This window comes from Pseudophryne corroboree, chromosome 1 (assembly GCF_028390025.1).
Source record: "Pseudophryne corroboree isolate aPseCor3 chromosome 1, aPseCor3.hap2, whole genome shotgun sequence".
NCBI lineage: Eukaryota > Metazoa > Chordata > Amphibia > Anura > Myobatrachidae > Pseudophryne > Pseudophryne corroboree.
The window spans coordinates 860,184,513-860,203,395 of NC_086444.1; the positions used below are offsets into that span (position 1 = coordinate 860,184,513).

Here is an 18,883-nt window from a genome sequence, read left to right on the forward strand (position 1 = left end):
CGCCAACCATCATGCCAACCAGTTTATCTTATATAGTTTATATATGGTTATGTCAGTCAATATAATTTACTCATATTACGCTCTTGGGTAGTTCAAACAGGTTCACAAAAGAATAAATAATAATACAAATGAAAATAAAAAATATAAAAAATATAATTGGTGTTAATAAATAACACCAATGAACCTTCATTATATATACATCATTGGGATAGAAAGGATAAATCTAATATTAATATATAGCCCTTTGCTACATTGAGAGGCTTCAAAAAATGGATCCAAAAGGATAAAAACAGGGATTTATATCACATGATACAAATGTATAAAGAGTATACAACAAGAAAAAGTACTTAAGGTCTAGACCAGGCATGTCCAAACTGCGGCCCCCCAGCTGTTGTGAAACTACATATCCCAGCATGCCCTGACACCGTTTTGCTGTCAGAGAATGCTAAAGCTGTGTCAGGGCATGCTGGGATGTGTAGTTTCTCAACAGCTGGAGGGCCGCAGTTTGGACATGCGTGGTCTAGACTTATTGGTAAATGTATAGATCATACATGGCACATCATATTATAGTGATATGTCACCCAGTTTCATATATTGATAATAGATAACAACCATAATATACCGATGTACTAATGTCATTAATAATAATTAGTAAATCATACAGGGAATAAAGGAAGAGGGAGGGGGACGGAGGAGGGAGAAGGGGGAGAGAAAGGAAATAAAAAGGGGGGGGGGGGGAGGAAATGGGAAACTAATATAACAATAATGGTTACGAGTAGTAATCATAACACTGAGTTGAGTTCAACGGGTGGTCTTCAGTATGCCGGCGGTCGGGCTCCCGGCGACCAGCATACCGGCGCCGGGAGCCCGACAGCCGGCATACCGACACTTATTCTCCCTCGTGAGGGTCCACGACCCCCCTGGAGGGAGAATAAAATAGTGTGGCGCGCGTAGCGAGCCCGCAAGGGGCTCATTTGCGCTCGCCACACTGTCAGTAAGCCGGCGGCCGGCCTCCCGGCGCCGGTATGCTGGTCGCCGGGAGGCCGGCTGCCGGCAGATCGTAGTGAACCCGAGTTCAACTGCTTCATTTAATCCTCTTGGATATAGGGTGTTTAGTTTAAATATCCAGTATAATTCTTGTTTACACAAAATTTTGTACCGATCCCCCCCTCTCTTTGTTAAATCCACCTGTTCAATTGCTGTTAGATGGAGAGAACTAGGATCCCCCTCATGAAAATCTCTAAAATGTCTTGAGACACTATGTGTAGAGATTTTCCTAACAATATTCCGGCGATGTTCCATGAAGCGTGTCTTAATGCTTCTTGTTGTCCACCCCACATACTTCTGGTCACATCCACAAGAGAGGAGATATATCATATAGGTTGAATCGCAATTCATGAAGCTGGTAAGTTCATAATCCTCTCCATCTCTAACGTGAAGATGTGTGGTTTTTCTAAATATATGTTTACAAGTGGTGCACCTAGTAGCCCCACATCGGAAGAAGCCTTTAGGTTTAGACATCAACCAGGTATCCCCTGTGTTCTGCTGTGTAGTAACTTTTTTAATAAAGCTGGGAGCAAGAATGTTTTTAAGTGACTTATTCTTTTTAAAGATAAATTTCGGTTTAGGTGGTAGGTGACTTCTAAGTAAATTATCCTGATTCAGAATGTTAAAGTTTTTACATACGATCTTTTTAATCTGCATACTTTCATTGTTGTATGTGGATATAAAAGCTAGGCTATCTAGTTCAACATTAAGGTCCCTTTCCTTATTACATACTTTATTGACTCTAAGTAACACATCTCTATCTAAATTCGAAACTTCTCTAACAGCCTTCTTTAGCGGTGAATGGGGATATCCTCTTCCACTAAACGCCTCTACCATAGAATCGGCCTGTTCCAAAAATTTGTTTTTTTTTCTGTGCAGTTGCGTCGCAACCGCATAAACTGTCCTCTTGGAATGTTCTTCTTCCAAGGGGCGTAATGGGCGCTCCGATAGTGCAGGTAGGAATGGGTATCCACCTCTTTATTATAATTGGAGGTGTATATTTTGTTGTCCCGGGCCTCTAGAGTTATATCTAGAAAATTAATAGTGGAAGGGTGAAAGGAGTGTGTGAATTGGAGGTTAAAGTGATTAGAATTCAAATCTGAAACAAATGATTGTGCCGATAGTGAATCCCCATCCCAAATAATAAAAAGATCATCAATATAGCGGCCATAAAGGACGAGGTCCGCGCCAAAGCCGCCACCCCACACATGGGTGTCTTCAAAGAGACCCATGTAGAGATTGGCATAGCTAGGCGCAAACCTCATCCCCATGGCCGTCCCCATTACCTGTAAATAAAACGTGTCCATAAACAACAAAATAATTGTGCTGGAGAATGAAAGAAATTTAATCTAACAAGAAGTCCCCGTGTCTCTCAGTAATGCTTTTTACCCTTTTTAAGGGTTTCTTAATTCATTTTATCTATATTCATATGGATGTCTTATTGTTTTACATGTTGAATTAAATATGTTTAATATTGACTTGCTCATCTCATCTATGACCATTTAGCGCTATTTTTCCATTTGCTTGCACCTTGCATTACACCTGAAGCAACACTGCCAAATGGCAAAAAACTAAAAAAAAAAAAAAAAAAGTCTCAACCAAAACATTTTTATATAAAATGTCATAGACGTGTAATGTATTATTGTACAGAGTGAAGAATTGTTTTACATTAAAACACAGTATTACCTTTCTTTATTTTGTGGCTCTTCTGTATTTCTTCGTTATGTTCATATTTTGCCTCCCTCACTTTCCATCTTCGTACTTGTTCTTCTCGCATCTTAAAGAACAGGATCTGTTTCTGTTCTTCACTAAGTTCTGCCAGCAGCTCTGGGTCAATGTACATATCAGCTAATATCTGTTTAAGCATGGCTGTTGCTGTAGTTTTATAGACTTATCCAATAAAAAAACAAAATCTTGGGATATGGCTCTTAGTTCCAGTAAATTTCCGAATAATAAAAAGTTATTTCCTTAATGTCAGAGTTTCACAACGTTAGTGCTCTATGCTGGATCCAAGTCATTGAATTCATTTTGTAATAATGATCATTCCTGCAAAAAAAAAAAAAAAAAGTTATAAGTTAGTTAAATCCAGAAAATGCCAGAAGGGCCGATGGTCTGATGGACCTTTCTGGCCACACAGAGAGATTGGGGCTGGCCGATCAGCTCAGCCTCCCGGCACCCTGCTTGGCTACCCAGGCCACAGACACAGGAGCTGGCTGAGCAGCTCCACCTTCTGGCGCTCTACTGGCTGCCCGGAATACAGAGAAATGGGGGTGTGCTGCAAGGCCAAGCCCCCATAACTAGTGGCACGCTCCTGTGACCCATGACCATGCCTGCGGCATGCGTATGAAAAGTGCCAGGGCTGTTTGAGAGCCCCAGTCCATCCCTTAAATAAAAAAAAATAATATTCAAGGGCAGCCATAAATGGGATTTTTTTTTCAATAATACGTAAATTATGGAACTATTCTGAAAAATCAATCATGTGACTCTTTATAAACAACCTTGTTAAATCATAGTGCCCAGCAGTCTGAACCACTGTGGGATAGCACAGTGCCCAGCATTCCCTACCACTGTGAGGTAGCACAGTGACCAGCATTTCCTACCACTGTGGGATATCACAGGGCCCAGCATTCCCTACCACTGTGGGATATCACAGCACCCAGCATTCCCTACTGTTGTGGGGTTTCACAGTGGCCAGCATTTCCTACCACTGTGGGATATCACAGCACCCAGCATTCCCTGCCACTGTGGGATATCACAGGGCCCAGCATTCCCTACCACTGTGGGATATCACAGGGCCCAGCATTCCCTACCACTGTGGGATATCACAGGGCCCAGCATTCCCTACCACTGTGGGATATCACAGCACCCAGCATTTCCTACTGCTGTGGGGTTTCACAGTGCCCAGCATTTCCTACCACTGTGGGATATCACAGCACCCAGCATTCCCTGCCACTGTGGGATATCACAGGGCCCAGCATTCCCTACCACTGTGGGATATCCCAGTGCCCAGCATTCCCTACCACTGTGGGGTAGCGCAGTGCCCAGCATTTCCTACCACTGTGGGATAGCACAGTGCCCAGCATTCCCTACCACTGTGGGGTAGCACAGTGACCAGCATTTCCTACCACTGTGGGATATCACAGGGCCCAGCATTCCCTACCACTGTGGGATATCACAGCACCCAGCATTCCCTACTGCTGTGGGGTTTCACAGTGCCCAGCATTTCCTACCACTGTGGGATATCACAGGGCCCAGCATTCCCTACCACTGTGGGATATCACAGCACCCAGCATTCCCTGCCATTGTGGGATATCACAGGGCCCAGCATTCCCTACTACTGTGGGATATCACAGGGCCCAGCATTCCCTACAACTGTGGGATATCACAGGGCCCAGCATTCCCTACCACTGTGGGATATCACAGCACCCAGCATTCCCTACTGCTGTGGGGTATCACAGTGCCCAGCATTTCCTACCACTGTGGGATATCACAGCACCCAGCATTCCCTGCCACTGTGGGATATCACAGGGCCCAGCATTCCCTATCACTGTGGGATATCACAGTGCCCAGCATTCCCTACCACTGTGTGTTGAGGTACTGGCAACATTTGCTACAAGACAGCATAAAACAGACATTGGAAAAAGACAAGTGTGTAATCTTTAAACAAGCTATTTCCAAATACGTGAGTCCTGGATTATGGGTTACCCAGCTATAATTGCTGGTCATTCATTATACATAAATATATCATGACAACTACAGAAGAGATCTTATATCTTTATCCCAAAATAAACCTCTTTCTGCTGCCATATACTGTAGGGCACATAATTATGTAGCCGAGGTACAAAACAAAACTTAAAAAACAAACAAAAAAGATGAACGGATTTTCTCTTTCTTTTAGATATACATGTGTATAAAGTATCTGTATTATCCAAAATAAAGTTTGCCACTTGTCTTATAAGTGCTTGTTACTCTGAACAATGACATGAACATTGTATCTGCCTGTGTTACTGTGAGGTGTATGGAAAGACTGAAACTTGGTTAAGACAAATATAGCGAGGATTAACATTTTTTAAAGTGTCTGCGGACTACCTCTGTGTTAATATGTGGACATTTGGCACATAGAGGGTAATTCAGGGGATGCAAAGCGGTGGTTGTACTCATATCGATCGATGTATTCGCACTGCATATGTGTATGAGTCGCAGTGCGCATGCGCAGCAAGTGACCTGCGAGTGCAATCGGAGCAAGATTTTAGTTGCAAAGTGAGTGACAGGAAGTCAGCATTTGGGTAATGAGGAGTGGTCATGCGAACGCAGGCGTGTCATTGCTGCTTGGACGGCGTTTTTGTGGGCATGCATATATTAGCAGCTGCAATCACACTTGCTACTGGGGAGGGCTGTGCCGGGAGTTCAGCTCAGCCTGTGCATCTACAGAGGTACTCTGGCTCTGCGTGGCGACCCGGTGTGCGACGATGTTACCAATGTTTCTGCAGTCATGTGGTTCCATATGTAAAAGATGTGATTGCAGTGGATGTCCTTTTGCACGGGTAGTTTCTGCCCATATTAGCATATAATCGCAATTGCATATGGACAAATCACTTCAACAGGAGCAGGAAGAACAACCGCACCTGAATGACCCTCAAAGTGTTCCCACCAAAATAATAATAATAATAATAATAATAATAATACTACAAAGAGCACTATATAATCAACATTTCTTAATAATACACTTTATTTACAGAAATAAAACAATTAAAAAGTAATACCTAATCAAATAAGCAAAATACTATATATTGATAGCCTCAGTGATCTTATATTCAACCTATTTAAAATGATTAATCATCTGAAAATAGTTTTGCTAATATTCCTGTCAGGGAAATGCCACCCAAGTATCAGTTATCCTAGAGGTTTTTAAAGGAAATTTTTATCACTCACTATATACAGTAATATCCTTCATGTATATAGTCAATGGGACTTGAATGCAAATAGGACTGAACATTGCCAGTGAGGCTAAACAGATAGTCAATACTCCAATCTCTAATTGTAGAGAACAACTCACAAACCTGCAAACAGAGGGCCTACTTCTGAGGTGATCTCAGCAGGAATTTTGTTAGCAGTTGGGCAAAACCATGTGCACTGCAGGAGGGGCAGATATAACATGTGCAGAGAGAGTTAGATTTGGGTGGGGTGTGTTCAAATTGAAATCTAAATTGCAGTGTAAAAATAAAGCAGCCAGTATTTACCCTGCAAAGAAACAAAATAACCCACCCAAATCTAACTCTCTCTGCAAATGTTATATCTGCTCCACCTGCAGTGCACATGGTTTTGCCCAACTGCTAACAAATTTGCCGCTGCGATCAACTCTGAATTATCCCCAAGATGCGATCAAGCTCATATAGAGGATCCCATCACAAAGTGACTGAAAGGAAGTCAGCATTTGGGGTGTTAAAGGGGGTGACTAATTGTACACACTTTGTGCTCGGAAAAGGTGATTGAAGAGAACTGATACGTGTATAAATTACCCATTGCGACCTGTGTATCTGCAGGAGGGGTGTGGAAGGTACTGTAGATAGTAACTAAGTCGACCTAAGTGTTTAGGTCGACCACTATTGGTCGACAGGGTCTCTAGGCATATTTGCCTACTCTCCCGGAATGGCCAGGAGGCTCCAGAAAATTGGGTGGCGCTCCCAGCCCCCCGGAAGAGTAGGCAAGCCTCCCAGAGTTGTTAACTTCATCAGATTGACACACTACTTTGTGAACCCAAGTGAAGGGACTTCTAGTATTATTACTGCCAAACAAGCAGCATTAGGATGTTGTTAATCCAGCAAGGCAGATGGTTTTGTTTACAGATGCTCCAATGCAAAATTGTTAACACCATGTCATGCAGTAAAAGCCAATGATATGAAACAACTTAGCTCTGAAAGATCCCAATTCTCCAAGCGGCTGTAAAGACCCATACACACTGGGCCATTTTCAGCTGAAAGCAGCTCACTTTTGGTGTGTTGAGCTGCTTTCAGCTCAAAACCGCCCAGTGTGTATGCCCCGGCGATGAGCGATGAACGCTTATGCGCGCCCCCGCTTAATGAACGGCAGGGTGAACAGCTTTCCATAGCGTCCTGCAATGGAAAGCCGTTCACCCCCACTGACATCGCTGGGCTGGAGGGAATATAGCTCAGTGTGTATGTGTATGGGATTTTCAGCCCAGCGATGTCAGCAATCATCGCTGTGCATACACGCTGGGCAAAAACGCCTAGTGTGTATGCACCTTTATTCTTGTTAAACAGATATCAAGAGAACCAATTTAAATAAAGGTATGCATACCTCTTATAAGAGCAAAAAGTCCATACATGTAAGATTTAACCAGATACTACTCTCTGATTGAGAAATAACTGTGGCATACAATAGACTGCCGAGATACTTGACGTACAACATTTTACTGCCTATATCCACAATCAGCAGTTTCCCATCATACTTGCCTAGTCTTTCGGAATGTCCAACTGAAGTGGGTGGGACAATGCAATTTGCCATGAATTGCATTGATAAGCCTCACCCCTTCTGCATGATAATACAAACTGCAGCACCACAACCTTACGCTGCTAGACCTTAAGGGCCATACACACTAGACGATTATTTTGAACAATATGGCCGATATATCGTTCACATCGTCTAGTGTGTATGGTCCTAGCAATCAACTATGTGCGCACCCGCACATATATATTCTATATAATAATAATAATAATTTTATTTATATAGCGCCCTTTCCCTGCATCCCCCCTTTAATCTGGCTATGCTTCTAGTGTGTAGGGCCATGACCGTAGCAGCAAATTTGTTAGCAGATGGGCAAAACCATGTGCACTGCAGAGGGATGGGGGGGGGGTCAGATATTACATGTGCAGAGAGAGTTAGATTTGGGTGGGTTATATTGTTTCTGTGCAGGGTAAATACTGGCTGCTTTATTTTTACACTGCAATTTAGATTGCAGTTTTAACACACCGCACCCAAATCTAACTCTCTCTGTACGTTATATCTGCCTCCCCTGAAGTGCACATGGTTTTGCCCGTCTTCTAACAAATTTGCTGCTGCGATCAGATCTGAATTAGGCCCTTAAATCGGAGTGCATCAAAAAGCAGGTAACTATAGTTCCCTTCCCACCCATAATTACTGTACACCTATCTCAGGCTTGCCTACCCTCCCGCATTCAGCAGGAGGCTCCCAATTTTTACATGAGCCTCCCGCTGCCCCGCATACCTTGTCAGCCCTCCCGATTTTCAAGTCTTCATCCCCGTAAATTCGGACTGCGCATGCGCAAATCTGGAAATGCGGGGGGCGGGGCCAGCAGGGGAGAGGCAGACTGTGTCCTGTGAGAGCTCCGTGGGATGTGAAGACTGAGCACAGCAGCCACCTGTAGTGTACAGGGGACCACATGACCCGGCAGCCAGGGCTCTGCATCGCAGTGGCTGGCCCCGCCCACCACACTAACAGTACAGTAGGCAGCGTGGCACAGCCCAGCCTTCCTGCTCCTGGTTGTGTCTGCCCTGTGCTACCTACCCCACCACACACTCCCTGCTCTTCACAGGAGGGACTCAAGGAGCAACAAACCAGGTGTGTACTGTGTCTGCTGGGGGTTATTGGGGGGGGGGGGCGTAATGTAATGTGCTGCTGTGTGTAATATGGGGGGGATAATGTAATGTGTTACTGTGTGTAATATGGGGGGGTGTAATGTAATGTTGTACTGTGTGTAATATGGGGGGGGGGTGTAATGTAATGTGCTACTGTGTGTAATATGGGTGGGTGCAATGTAATGTGCTACTGTGTGTATTATGGGTGGGGGGTAATGTAATGTGTTACTAGTGTAATATGGGGGGGGGAGTAATGTAATGTGCTACTGTGTGTAATATGGGGGGGGTGTAATGTAATGTGCTACTGTGTGTAATATGGGGGGGTGTAATGTAATGTGCTACTGTGTGTAATAGGGGGGTTGTAATGTAATGTGCTACTGTGTGTAATAAGGGGGGGGGTATAATGTAATGTGCTACTGTGTGTGTAATATGGGAGGGGGGTGTAATGTAATGTGCTACTGTGTGTAATATGGGGGGGGTGTAATGTAATGTACTACTGTGTGTAATATGGGGGGTGCTGTGTAAAATTTAATGTAATGTGTGACTGTGTGTAATATGGGGGGACATGGAGCAGCGGGTCCCAGAGGTGCGCATAATGTATGTAAGAGGCTACCTGGCGTGATGTGTGTAAGAGGCTACCTGGCGTAATGTGTGTAAGAGGCTACCTGGCGAGATGTGTGTAAGAGGCTACCTGGCGAGATGTGTGTAAGAGGCTACCTGGCGAGATGTGTGTAAGAGGCTACCTGGTGAGATGTGTGTAAGAGGCTACCTGGTGAGATGTGTGTAAGAGGCTACCTGGCGAGATGTGTGTAAGAGGCTACCTGGAGTAATGTGTGTTAGAGGCTACTTGGCGTATGGTGTATATAAGGGGCTGTCAGGCGTAATGCGTATAAGGGGTACTACTGTGTGGTGTAATGTGACAAATGTACACTACTGTGCAGGGCAATGTAATGTGAATTATGTGGTCATACCACTTTCTCATTGGCGCGCAGTCCCTATTTTACGTGTGGGTGGGGGGCACCATTTCTATTTCTGGCACAAGGCACCAAAATGTCTACTTACGGCTCTGGCTGTGTATATAATGTAATGTATTATGGTGCTATATATATATATATATATATATCAATCACACAATCGCACACCAGTGTAGTGTTCACTCTAGGCTGTTTTAGCAGGACGCCGCGCCATGGCCGATTTTTTAAAGGCAAAACCCGCCCTGCCCTTTCTGCGGCGCCCTGCTAAAACAACCGCCCGCTTTCTGCCCTCCCAGTGGGTAAAGATGCCGCGCGCATGCGCGCGGCATCCATTCACGCTGTGGGAGAGCTTGGGGGAAGCCCAGCACCTCCATAGGTGCTGTACACTCCCCCAAGAGTGACGCCGCCGGCCGCCCACGCCCCCCGTCTGTGGGCTGAACTGCCCACTTGTAGGACGTACTTTGGTCACGCCCCCTATTTGCATGACCACACCCTTTTTCACCACGCGCGCGAGCACTTCTGCCCCTCACACTCCGGCGCCCTGCCGGAGTGAACACTACCAGTGTATATACTGTACTTTAGGTTTTCTATTCGTCCGTCTCTTCTCACCAGTGTACAGTACACACTACCTTAATATATAGTGCGTCTATTATTACTCTAGTGTACCTATATTATTACTCTTTTTGTTTTTGGCTGGTTTTAGTACTATAGTTTTCATCAGGACACACCCCTGAGTGGCAATAAATCCCCTTATAGATGGACCTAGACACGCCCTTCGGGAGAAGAATGACACCCCCCCCCTCCCAACGGAAAGCGATGCGTGTTCTGCTGCCACCTGGAATCTCCCTGAAACTAGTTTTCAAAAGTAGGCAAGTATGACCTATCTTTTTGTTCTGGCCTAACTGATTCCAAAACACTCCCTGCTGCAGACTATCCTGCTCTATTTAGATACACATTCTAGGAAACGCAGAACTTCCAAATACACTATGGGATGGTTAAAGCGTTAAGCGGAATTCTAATGGAATGTCAGTCCTCTGCTGAATTCATCTCAGACATATAACAACTGTTCTATATTTTGAAGTTGTTAAACAAGATTTATCAATCCAAAACTGATGTTGAGTGAAGGTGCATACAGAGAAAATGAACCACTTCGCTCATTTTCACCTTTCCTGAGCGACATTGTTCACTTTCTCGGCAAGTGTGTATGCTGCCGCAGAGCGATATGCGGCCCTGCGGGTCGTTAATGACCCTCGCTGTCGGTCGAGCATGCAGCTCAATTTGGACTGTCATCCAAGAGCTGCATGCATGGCCCGGCTGCTGCGTGACGTCACTGAGCGATATGGTCGTCCTATTGCTCAGTGTATATGTACTGCCTCCAACCACCACGGCCTGGGAGGGGAAACACTAGGCGATGTCGCTCACAGAGCACGTCGCCTAGTGTGTACCCACCTTTAGTGTTTCCTAATAGTTATTTTTATTAAATAAAACTACTTACATACTAGTGAAATGTTAACTGATGCACTGTAAAACTTCTTTTAAATGAATACATTTTTTATATTTAATTATTTTCATATGCATTTTAGGGGAATGTGTCAGCTTAAAGTACACTTTAACATGCCGAGAGGTAAAAAAACCTACAGCGGTGCACTGCGCACAACAAAAATTGGCTCTGCAAAATGTGTCAGACCTGTGCAACTGTTCCGCATTTGTTAAGAATTACTCTGCCAGATTCTACTTCTGCTCAAGGACAAATTCTACAGCATCTAGGGGGTCATTCTGACCCGATCGCACGCTGCAGTTTATTGCAGCGGCACGATCGGGTCAGAACTGCGCATGCACCAGATGGCTGACAGGCAGAGGCGGTCGCTGGGCAGGGGGGAAGGCGGAACGCAGGCATGGCCGGACCAAATGGGGGCGGGCTGCAGCGGCAGCGTGACATCACACACAGCCACTGCGGGCCGTGGAGCAATGAGTAGCTCCCGGCCAGCATACTAAAGCTGCGCTGGTCGGGAGCTACTCTTGAAGTGCAAAGGCATCACCGCTGTGCGATGCCTTTGCACTTCTGCGGGGAGGGACGGCACTGACATGCGGGGCGGGATAGCCCTGTGCTGGGCGTTCCCCAGCAGGTCAGTGAGAATGATCGTAGCTGTGCTATATTTAGCTGCTACGATCATCTCGGAATTACTCCCATAGTTCTGTAAAATCATACACCTCACCAGAAAATTGAGGTGTCATTTTCCCTGAATGCAACTACAGATACTTGGTGGCACTAAATAAATAAATAAATAAAAAGGAAACGGCAATAAATAATAATAATAATAATAATAATAATAATAATAATAATAGTTGTTATCTTGCAGTACTTGTTTCATGGAAATTAGGCTATGGAGATTATATGGTCGGTAGCTCTCATTCTTATAATAACATTTGCGCACATTAAGGATTTTAAAGATAGCATAGTGTCTCATATAAACCTGTGTTATCATCACAATGGCTATCCCAAAGTACAAGCTCTACACCGAGCTTGTACCTATATGAAGCAATTGCGGTCAATAGAGAATATGCTGAAAATTCTATTATGGAGAGAATAAATCTTGACTTTGATTGCAAACTACAGACACTTGGAAAGGTTATGAGACTGTAGTCGCTTCCAAGTTAACAAAAGCAGTTTGTTCTCAAATAATGACATCATTCTCTGTGACCTTTCCGTGATTTATTTACTCCATTCAAGCACCAGCATGCTTAGGCCTATATTAAATACTGTGTAAATTGTATAGATAATGATAGTTTGATTACCATGTTCTAACTATAAGGCCACTTTATGAAAGGGAGAAAAGCCCTATTGTTGGTGCTGTACAGGCAATAATGCTTTTCTTAATTCACTCTATGGGGTTATCTATACTTGTCTTCTCTCCAGCGCTGACTGGTCATACTGTGGAACTGTTGCACTCTGACTAATCAGCATGGCCCTATTCATTTTTTGCATAGTGGGCCTAATTCTTGCTGCTGCTGCTATCTTTTATTGTATGCAATTGTGATTATATGCTAATATGGGCAGAAGCTATCTTGAGCATAGGGATACCCACTGCTGTCGCATCATTTCCATCTGATGGTTTATAACTGCTGATGCATTGGTACTATTCAGTTATGTCGCAGGGTCTGAGTGCCTCTGAAGATGTGCAGGATGAGCTCTCCAGTAGCCTGTAAGATTGTAACTGCTAATTTATGTCCGTCCAGAAAACGCCTTCTGAACAGCCATGACACGTCTGCATTTACACGACTACTCCCCGTTACCGCCCCCAAACTCTGTCTTCTGTCACTCACTTCGCGACTAATTCCTCGGTGTGACCATCTTCGCAATTCAATTACTGCGCCTGCGCACTGCGGATCAGATGCATGTGCAGAAAGAAAGCATTGACCGATTTATGTACAATAGCAGCTTTGCAACCGCATCTGAATTAGGCCCCAGTGTCTGAGTGACCTCTCATTAGTAGCGGTGTCTTGCAAGGGACAAGCAGTGTCACCTATGAGGGTTTTTTTTTTTTTTACAAGTACCCAGGATGCCTACATGGACCTTGGCAAATGGTAGGATTAAACCATTCTCCATGATAAGTGACATCGCTGATACACTATCGAGAGATTACTGGTTTTACTTCCAGATACGACATTTTATATCTTCACTATGAGGACTTTCAAGGTTTGTTAGAGACCTCTCACCCTTTGAAACGAGGTGCTCTCAACCTTTAGAGCCCTCATACAAAATCTCAGGGATATATAAAATGTTACTACAGGGTTCCTTTCCAAATAATCCTACATATTTTGATGCTTGGGACAGTGATTTTATTTCCCGGGGAATTACTATTCACTGGGAGAAACAGTGCCAAGTCACCACACAGTGCTCTACGAGCCTTGAAGTTATTGAAACCCAGTATAAATTGCTGACAAGATGGTACAGATAACCCCACCCTCCTCCATAATTTCCCCCCCTCTGTTTCTCTCCTGTGCTGGCGCTGTGGTAAAGACAGAGGCACTTTAGAACACATCTGGTGAGACTGTCCACTAATAATTCCCTTCTGGAATAAAATTATAGACCGGACGACCAAAATTGTGGGTTACCAGGTTCCAGGCGGTTTGGGCTTCTGGCTGTTATCCCACTCCAATATCCCTATATCTACTTACAAAAAGTCACTACTTAAACATTTAAATCATGTGGCTAGACCCATTGTTCCAGTCCATTGGAGATCGGTGACTCCTCCAATGATCTGGGAGTGGTGTCAGAGAATTGACTTCTATATGAATATGGAAAATATATTCTGTACAGCTTTGGAGAAACACTCAGATTACGTAGCAACATGGTTCGGCTGGATGGAATTTAATTCCACCGTGCATTATGTTACCCTGGTACCCCAAATTAAATATGATAGGACGCTTGCCTTAAATGTTAACTCTCTAATGTTTAATTATATTTTTGCATATACTGTTGCATCTTCGATTACAAACTCTTACCAACCCCCCCCCCCCCTCCCTTATGTGTTACACTTTGTCCTGCCCTGTTCTTTTTTCACACCCTTTATTTGATTAACACAGAAAACGGATGATTATCCACTGTTATTTCTGATGTATATATATGTGCGTATTTGTTGGATGCAGGAATATAGGTGCTAACTTGACACGTGTTCAACATAATGACAGGATTGCGATCTTATTGTTGTCATGTATTACACAAAATGCACCAAGGAAACTTTGTTGTTAATTACAGCTGTTTATTGTAGAAATTGTTCTTCTCAAAATAAAGAATATATAAAAAAAAATAAAGTGAGTAATAAACGCAATGTAGGGGAGTGTTTATTTACTAAAACATTTTTCTACGGTGTTTAGGCCCGTACACACTGGTCGATATATCGGCCGTTCTTTTGAACAGCCGATCTATCGCGGGACCGGCGGCCAGTGTGTACGGCCGATACGTCTGTGAACTCCGTCGCTCACAGACATATCGCGTCGGCCGCGCAGCACAGCCGACGGCCAATATATCTACCGATATATTGGCGCGTCGCTGTGTGTGTACGGGGCACATGCTGCGGCGGCCGGCGGTGATTGACAGCTGAACTGGGTGGGCGTGTGTACACGCCCGCCCAGTTCATGACGTCAGTCCCCAACGGATCGAGCAGTGTGTATGCTGAACACACTGCTCGATCCGTCCATAGCTATATCTGCAGATCAATTGATCTGCAGATATATCTATTAGTGTGTACCCACCTTGTCCTATCTTTGTTTTTTACAGGTGTAAATATTTACAGGTGTACAGATTTTTTTTTACAGGTGTCATAAGGCCCTTGATGCTTGCGCATGCTGGCACCTGTGGCTGTCCAAATGACGTCATGCCTTGGCAGCCTTCCTGGGGCCAGTAGTCCACCTGTTAAAAAACAATCGGGTAGATGTATATGGGGGAAGTGGTATGAGCGCAGGTTATGTGCGCGGATACAGCTCTGCCCCCATTGTATTACTGCGGCGGTTTGTACATAATGCCCCTGTCAAATCTTTTAAATAGCATGCTCATATGCAGGGCACTGTATGAATGGTCCGTGGCACTGACCGTTCTGACACCTGCAGCTATCGTTTTCAACAGCTGCAGATGTCGTTGCCCATACACCACAGCCAGGGACAGCAATATGGCTGCGGGCTCCAGGCTGCGGGGTGAGATCTCACGATAGTAGCAAGATCTTGCACATGCACACTGAAGCCGGCCAGGCAGGGAAACACTAAGCTGATGCGTTGTGTTCTCAGGAGGGGATCGCCGGAGGGGAGAGGTTTCACTCCCTCAGTTCCGCAGACAAAATGTTTATACATCTTGTCCATGTTCCTGCCTGCTTCGGTAATGAGGCAAAGCAGGAAGTGTTACAGCGGCACGATCGGTGCAGCTATAATACATCTCCCCAAATATTATTTATACTAACTACATACCTCCCAACAGTTAAGGGGGAGAGCATCACAGCATGTCCATTTTCACCACTCCCTGAGATGGTGGGCTACACCCAGGCTCTCCTACTGTGGACAGATGCGTGCACATGGGTCATGCTCTGCAGCAGTAGGCGCAAGGCCCCTCTCTCCATTTTTACTATGAAGCTAAAGTAGTTAATGATTTTGAGGAGGGATTAATTATTGATGAGGGAATGATACTGTAAGGTGATCAAAATACTCTTTTAATGGCGGAGACCACCATCTGATAAGGTGCAACCTTATGTGAGGAAGCAGGTAAGATTTATAGAACATATATTACCACACATATAGTTTAGTTTTAGGTAAAATCATCTTTTAAAATAACCTTACAGAAACACGTAAGTCCACTTTAAAAGCCACTATACTGACACAGACTAGACACAGACTAGAGAATTAGCTTATATTTCCTATGCTATGTGAAGATTTCAGGAAAAACAAAGTTCTAACTTCCAACTGAGTCAGATAATCACACAAATTCCTGAGATTCCAGGATAAATATGTTTTATGTTAGTGGCCTTCCTGAATGCAGCCCAACCTTCACACAGAACACCAGTGACCTAATCTAATAAAGATGCATGAAAAACATGATATTTATACTAAAGGCCCGATTCAGACCTAATCGCTGTTGTGCGAATTTGCACAGCGTCCGATAATCGAATGACTGCGCATGCATCGCAATGCGCAAGTGCAACGCCAAATAGTGACAGAATGGTGTGAAAATTTTGATCGCTAGGCGTACGCAAGGTGATTGACAGGAAGCGGACGTTTGGAGGTGGTGGCTGCCCGTTTCCGGGAGTGTCAGGAAAAACGCAGGCGTTCCCAAGCGTTTTCAGGGCGGGTGTGTGACGTCAGCTCCGGCCCCAATCAGCCTGTTTGTATCGCACTGTAGGAGTAAGTCCTGGGCTATGCACAGACTGTACAGTATGGAAAAATCATTGGCTGGTGAGTGAGTTGCGAATGGATTTGCAGATGTCTGCTTCCTGGTGATGTTATCGCACGGCGTACACATGCATTTGCACACTTGCACGGGGCGGGTTTTAACTCTCCCTGGGCGGTGACTATCTGATCTGCAAACTTGCAGCACAGCGATCAGGTCTGAATTAGTCCCTATATCCATTAGTTTGGGATTGCACAAACGTGATGTTTATTCTGAGACCATCAATATCTTACAGGGGTTCCACAGAGTTGCCTTAGATATGATCCCAGAGTTAGCAATAAATCCTTCTATATTTTTTTTAGAAATGTACAATCTCCCAGCTGAGTTTACACTATCCCATCTCCCTAATATACAACAGTATATGGAGACCTGTAATCACTCAAAACGGCACATGGCCTCTGTTGGCAAACAATGGGAATATTACTGAGGAGGACGTGACAGAAGTGCTGAAATCACAAAAGTCACACAAATTCCCAGTCTTCTGTTTGATGCTATGATACAAGGTAGTCCATTCCATGCACATACTACCCATTTAACCATGGTGTTATACCAAAGATCATTTAAGACCCAACCAACATTTTAAATCAGACATCAAATGTTTAGCAAAAATGTTGGCAAACAGGCTTAATTCTTATTGGCTGCATCTTACTGGCCCCGACCAGGCTGGACCTGTCCCTGCTTAGCATGCACCAGATAATACCTGCAAAATATTAGAACTTATTTTCCACACAAATAAAATTAGGCTTCCCTCTGTAGTCTTTGATTTCCTATAACAGCCCCAGCTCCTGCGTTTGTATTGAGAAACACACCCCTTTTCTATCATGTGTACTGAGCGGAGTCAGACATAACCCCAATATCAATGGAATCCCAAATGACAATACCCTGTATAAACCGTCACTGTTTGTGGACTGGATGAAGAACAGTTGACCTTTTCCATCCCACAGACGTTGCACCCTAATCTCTTTTTGGAGCTTGATGCTTATGGCAAACTTTCTGGCTATGGGGTAAACAGTGCTAAACCAGAGGCACTTGTTTTTCATCTACCCCTCATACCATAAGAGGAGAGCTTAAAGCTGTCTTATGTTGGAGCGCTTTAGGGCCTAATTCAGACCTGGACGCTGCTGTGGCAGAGTATGCAGGCTGAAGCCCGGTAAGGTGTGCGCATGCGTAGCAGCCACACTGCGTGTGTGCACACAGTGAGATACGCAGGCATCTCGCTTGTGTTGATCGTCTCTGCCCCCTGATTGACAGGCAGAGAAGTTTGCTGGGCGGAAGGGAGCATCGCGGCAGCATTAAAGGGGTGATGACTCCGTGTTGGGGGGGGGGGGGGGGGCGTGGCCCCTACAATGCAGATGTGTCCGAACCATTTGTAGGGCGGGCTGCGGCGTTTGCGACCTGAAACATAGCGGGTAGCCATCTGCCTTTGCAGCTAGGCTGCGTAGGCAGAGGGCTACTCGAAACATGGGAAAGCATCGCCGATGTGCATTGCTCTCACATGTCTACGGGGAAGGGGGGTTTGGCAGGACCCAGCATGCGGGGTGAACTTGCCCTGTGCTGGGCGTCCCCCCGCATGTCAAAAAAATTGATTGTGGAGCCCTGGGCTGGTTATACTTTTGGAAGGGGGGCAGGACGGTGGGGGGGGGGGGGGTCACAGTGCACTAATTGGGGTTCCCAGTCACTTTTCGAAGAAAGCGACACCAAAAAAAAAAAAAAAAAAGTTAAAAAACCTCATGTCGACCTTATGATCATGTCAACCTAAAGCATGTCGACTAAACATGGTCGACCCAATGTATGTTGACCTAACTCATGTTGACCTAGTGAACCACACCGGCCTTAAACATTAGCCAACACATTTTGCCCCTCACACTTCTGCCACACATGCCTATGCCCCTTACACATTCAGCCACACATGGGCCCTCATTCCGAGTTGTTCGCTCGCAAGCTGCTTTTAGCAGCATTGCACACGCTAAGCCGCCGCCTACTGGGAGTGAAGCTTAGCATAGCAGAATTGCGAACGAAAGATTCTCAAAATTGCAAATAGAAATTTCTTAGCAGTTTCTGAGTAGCTCGACACTTACTCTGCCACTGCGATCAGTTCAGTCAGTTTCGTTCCTGGTTTGACGTCACAAACACACCCAGCGTTCGCCCAGACACTCCCCCGTTTCTCTAGCCACTCCCTCGTTTTTCCCAGAAACGGCAGCGTTTTTTCACACACACCCATAAAACGGCCAGTTTCCGCCCAGAAACACCCACTTCCTGTCAATCACACTCCGATCACCAGAACGAAGAAAAATCCTCGTAATGCCGTGAGT

The 18,883-nt window shown here is 44.9% G+C and overlaps 1 protein-coding gene across 3 annotated transcripts in view; it reads right to left on the reverse strand.

Moving 5' to 3' along the window:
- The window catches only part of SH2D4A (SH2 domain containing 4A), a 196,993-nt gene that overhangs the window by 162,548 nt on the left and 15,562 nt on the right, over positions 1–18,883 (reverse strand). For all 3 annotated transcript variants that reach the window (XM_063919989.1, XM_063919991.1, XM_063919990.1), the window contains exon 2: positions 2,734–3,093. In XM_063919989.1, the coding sequence (XP_063776059.1) occupies positions 2,734–2,914 (181 nt within the window). In that variant the 5' untranslated portion in view covers positions 2,915–3,093. The remainder of the gene's footprint in view (positions 1–2,733; positions 3,094–18,883) is intronic.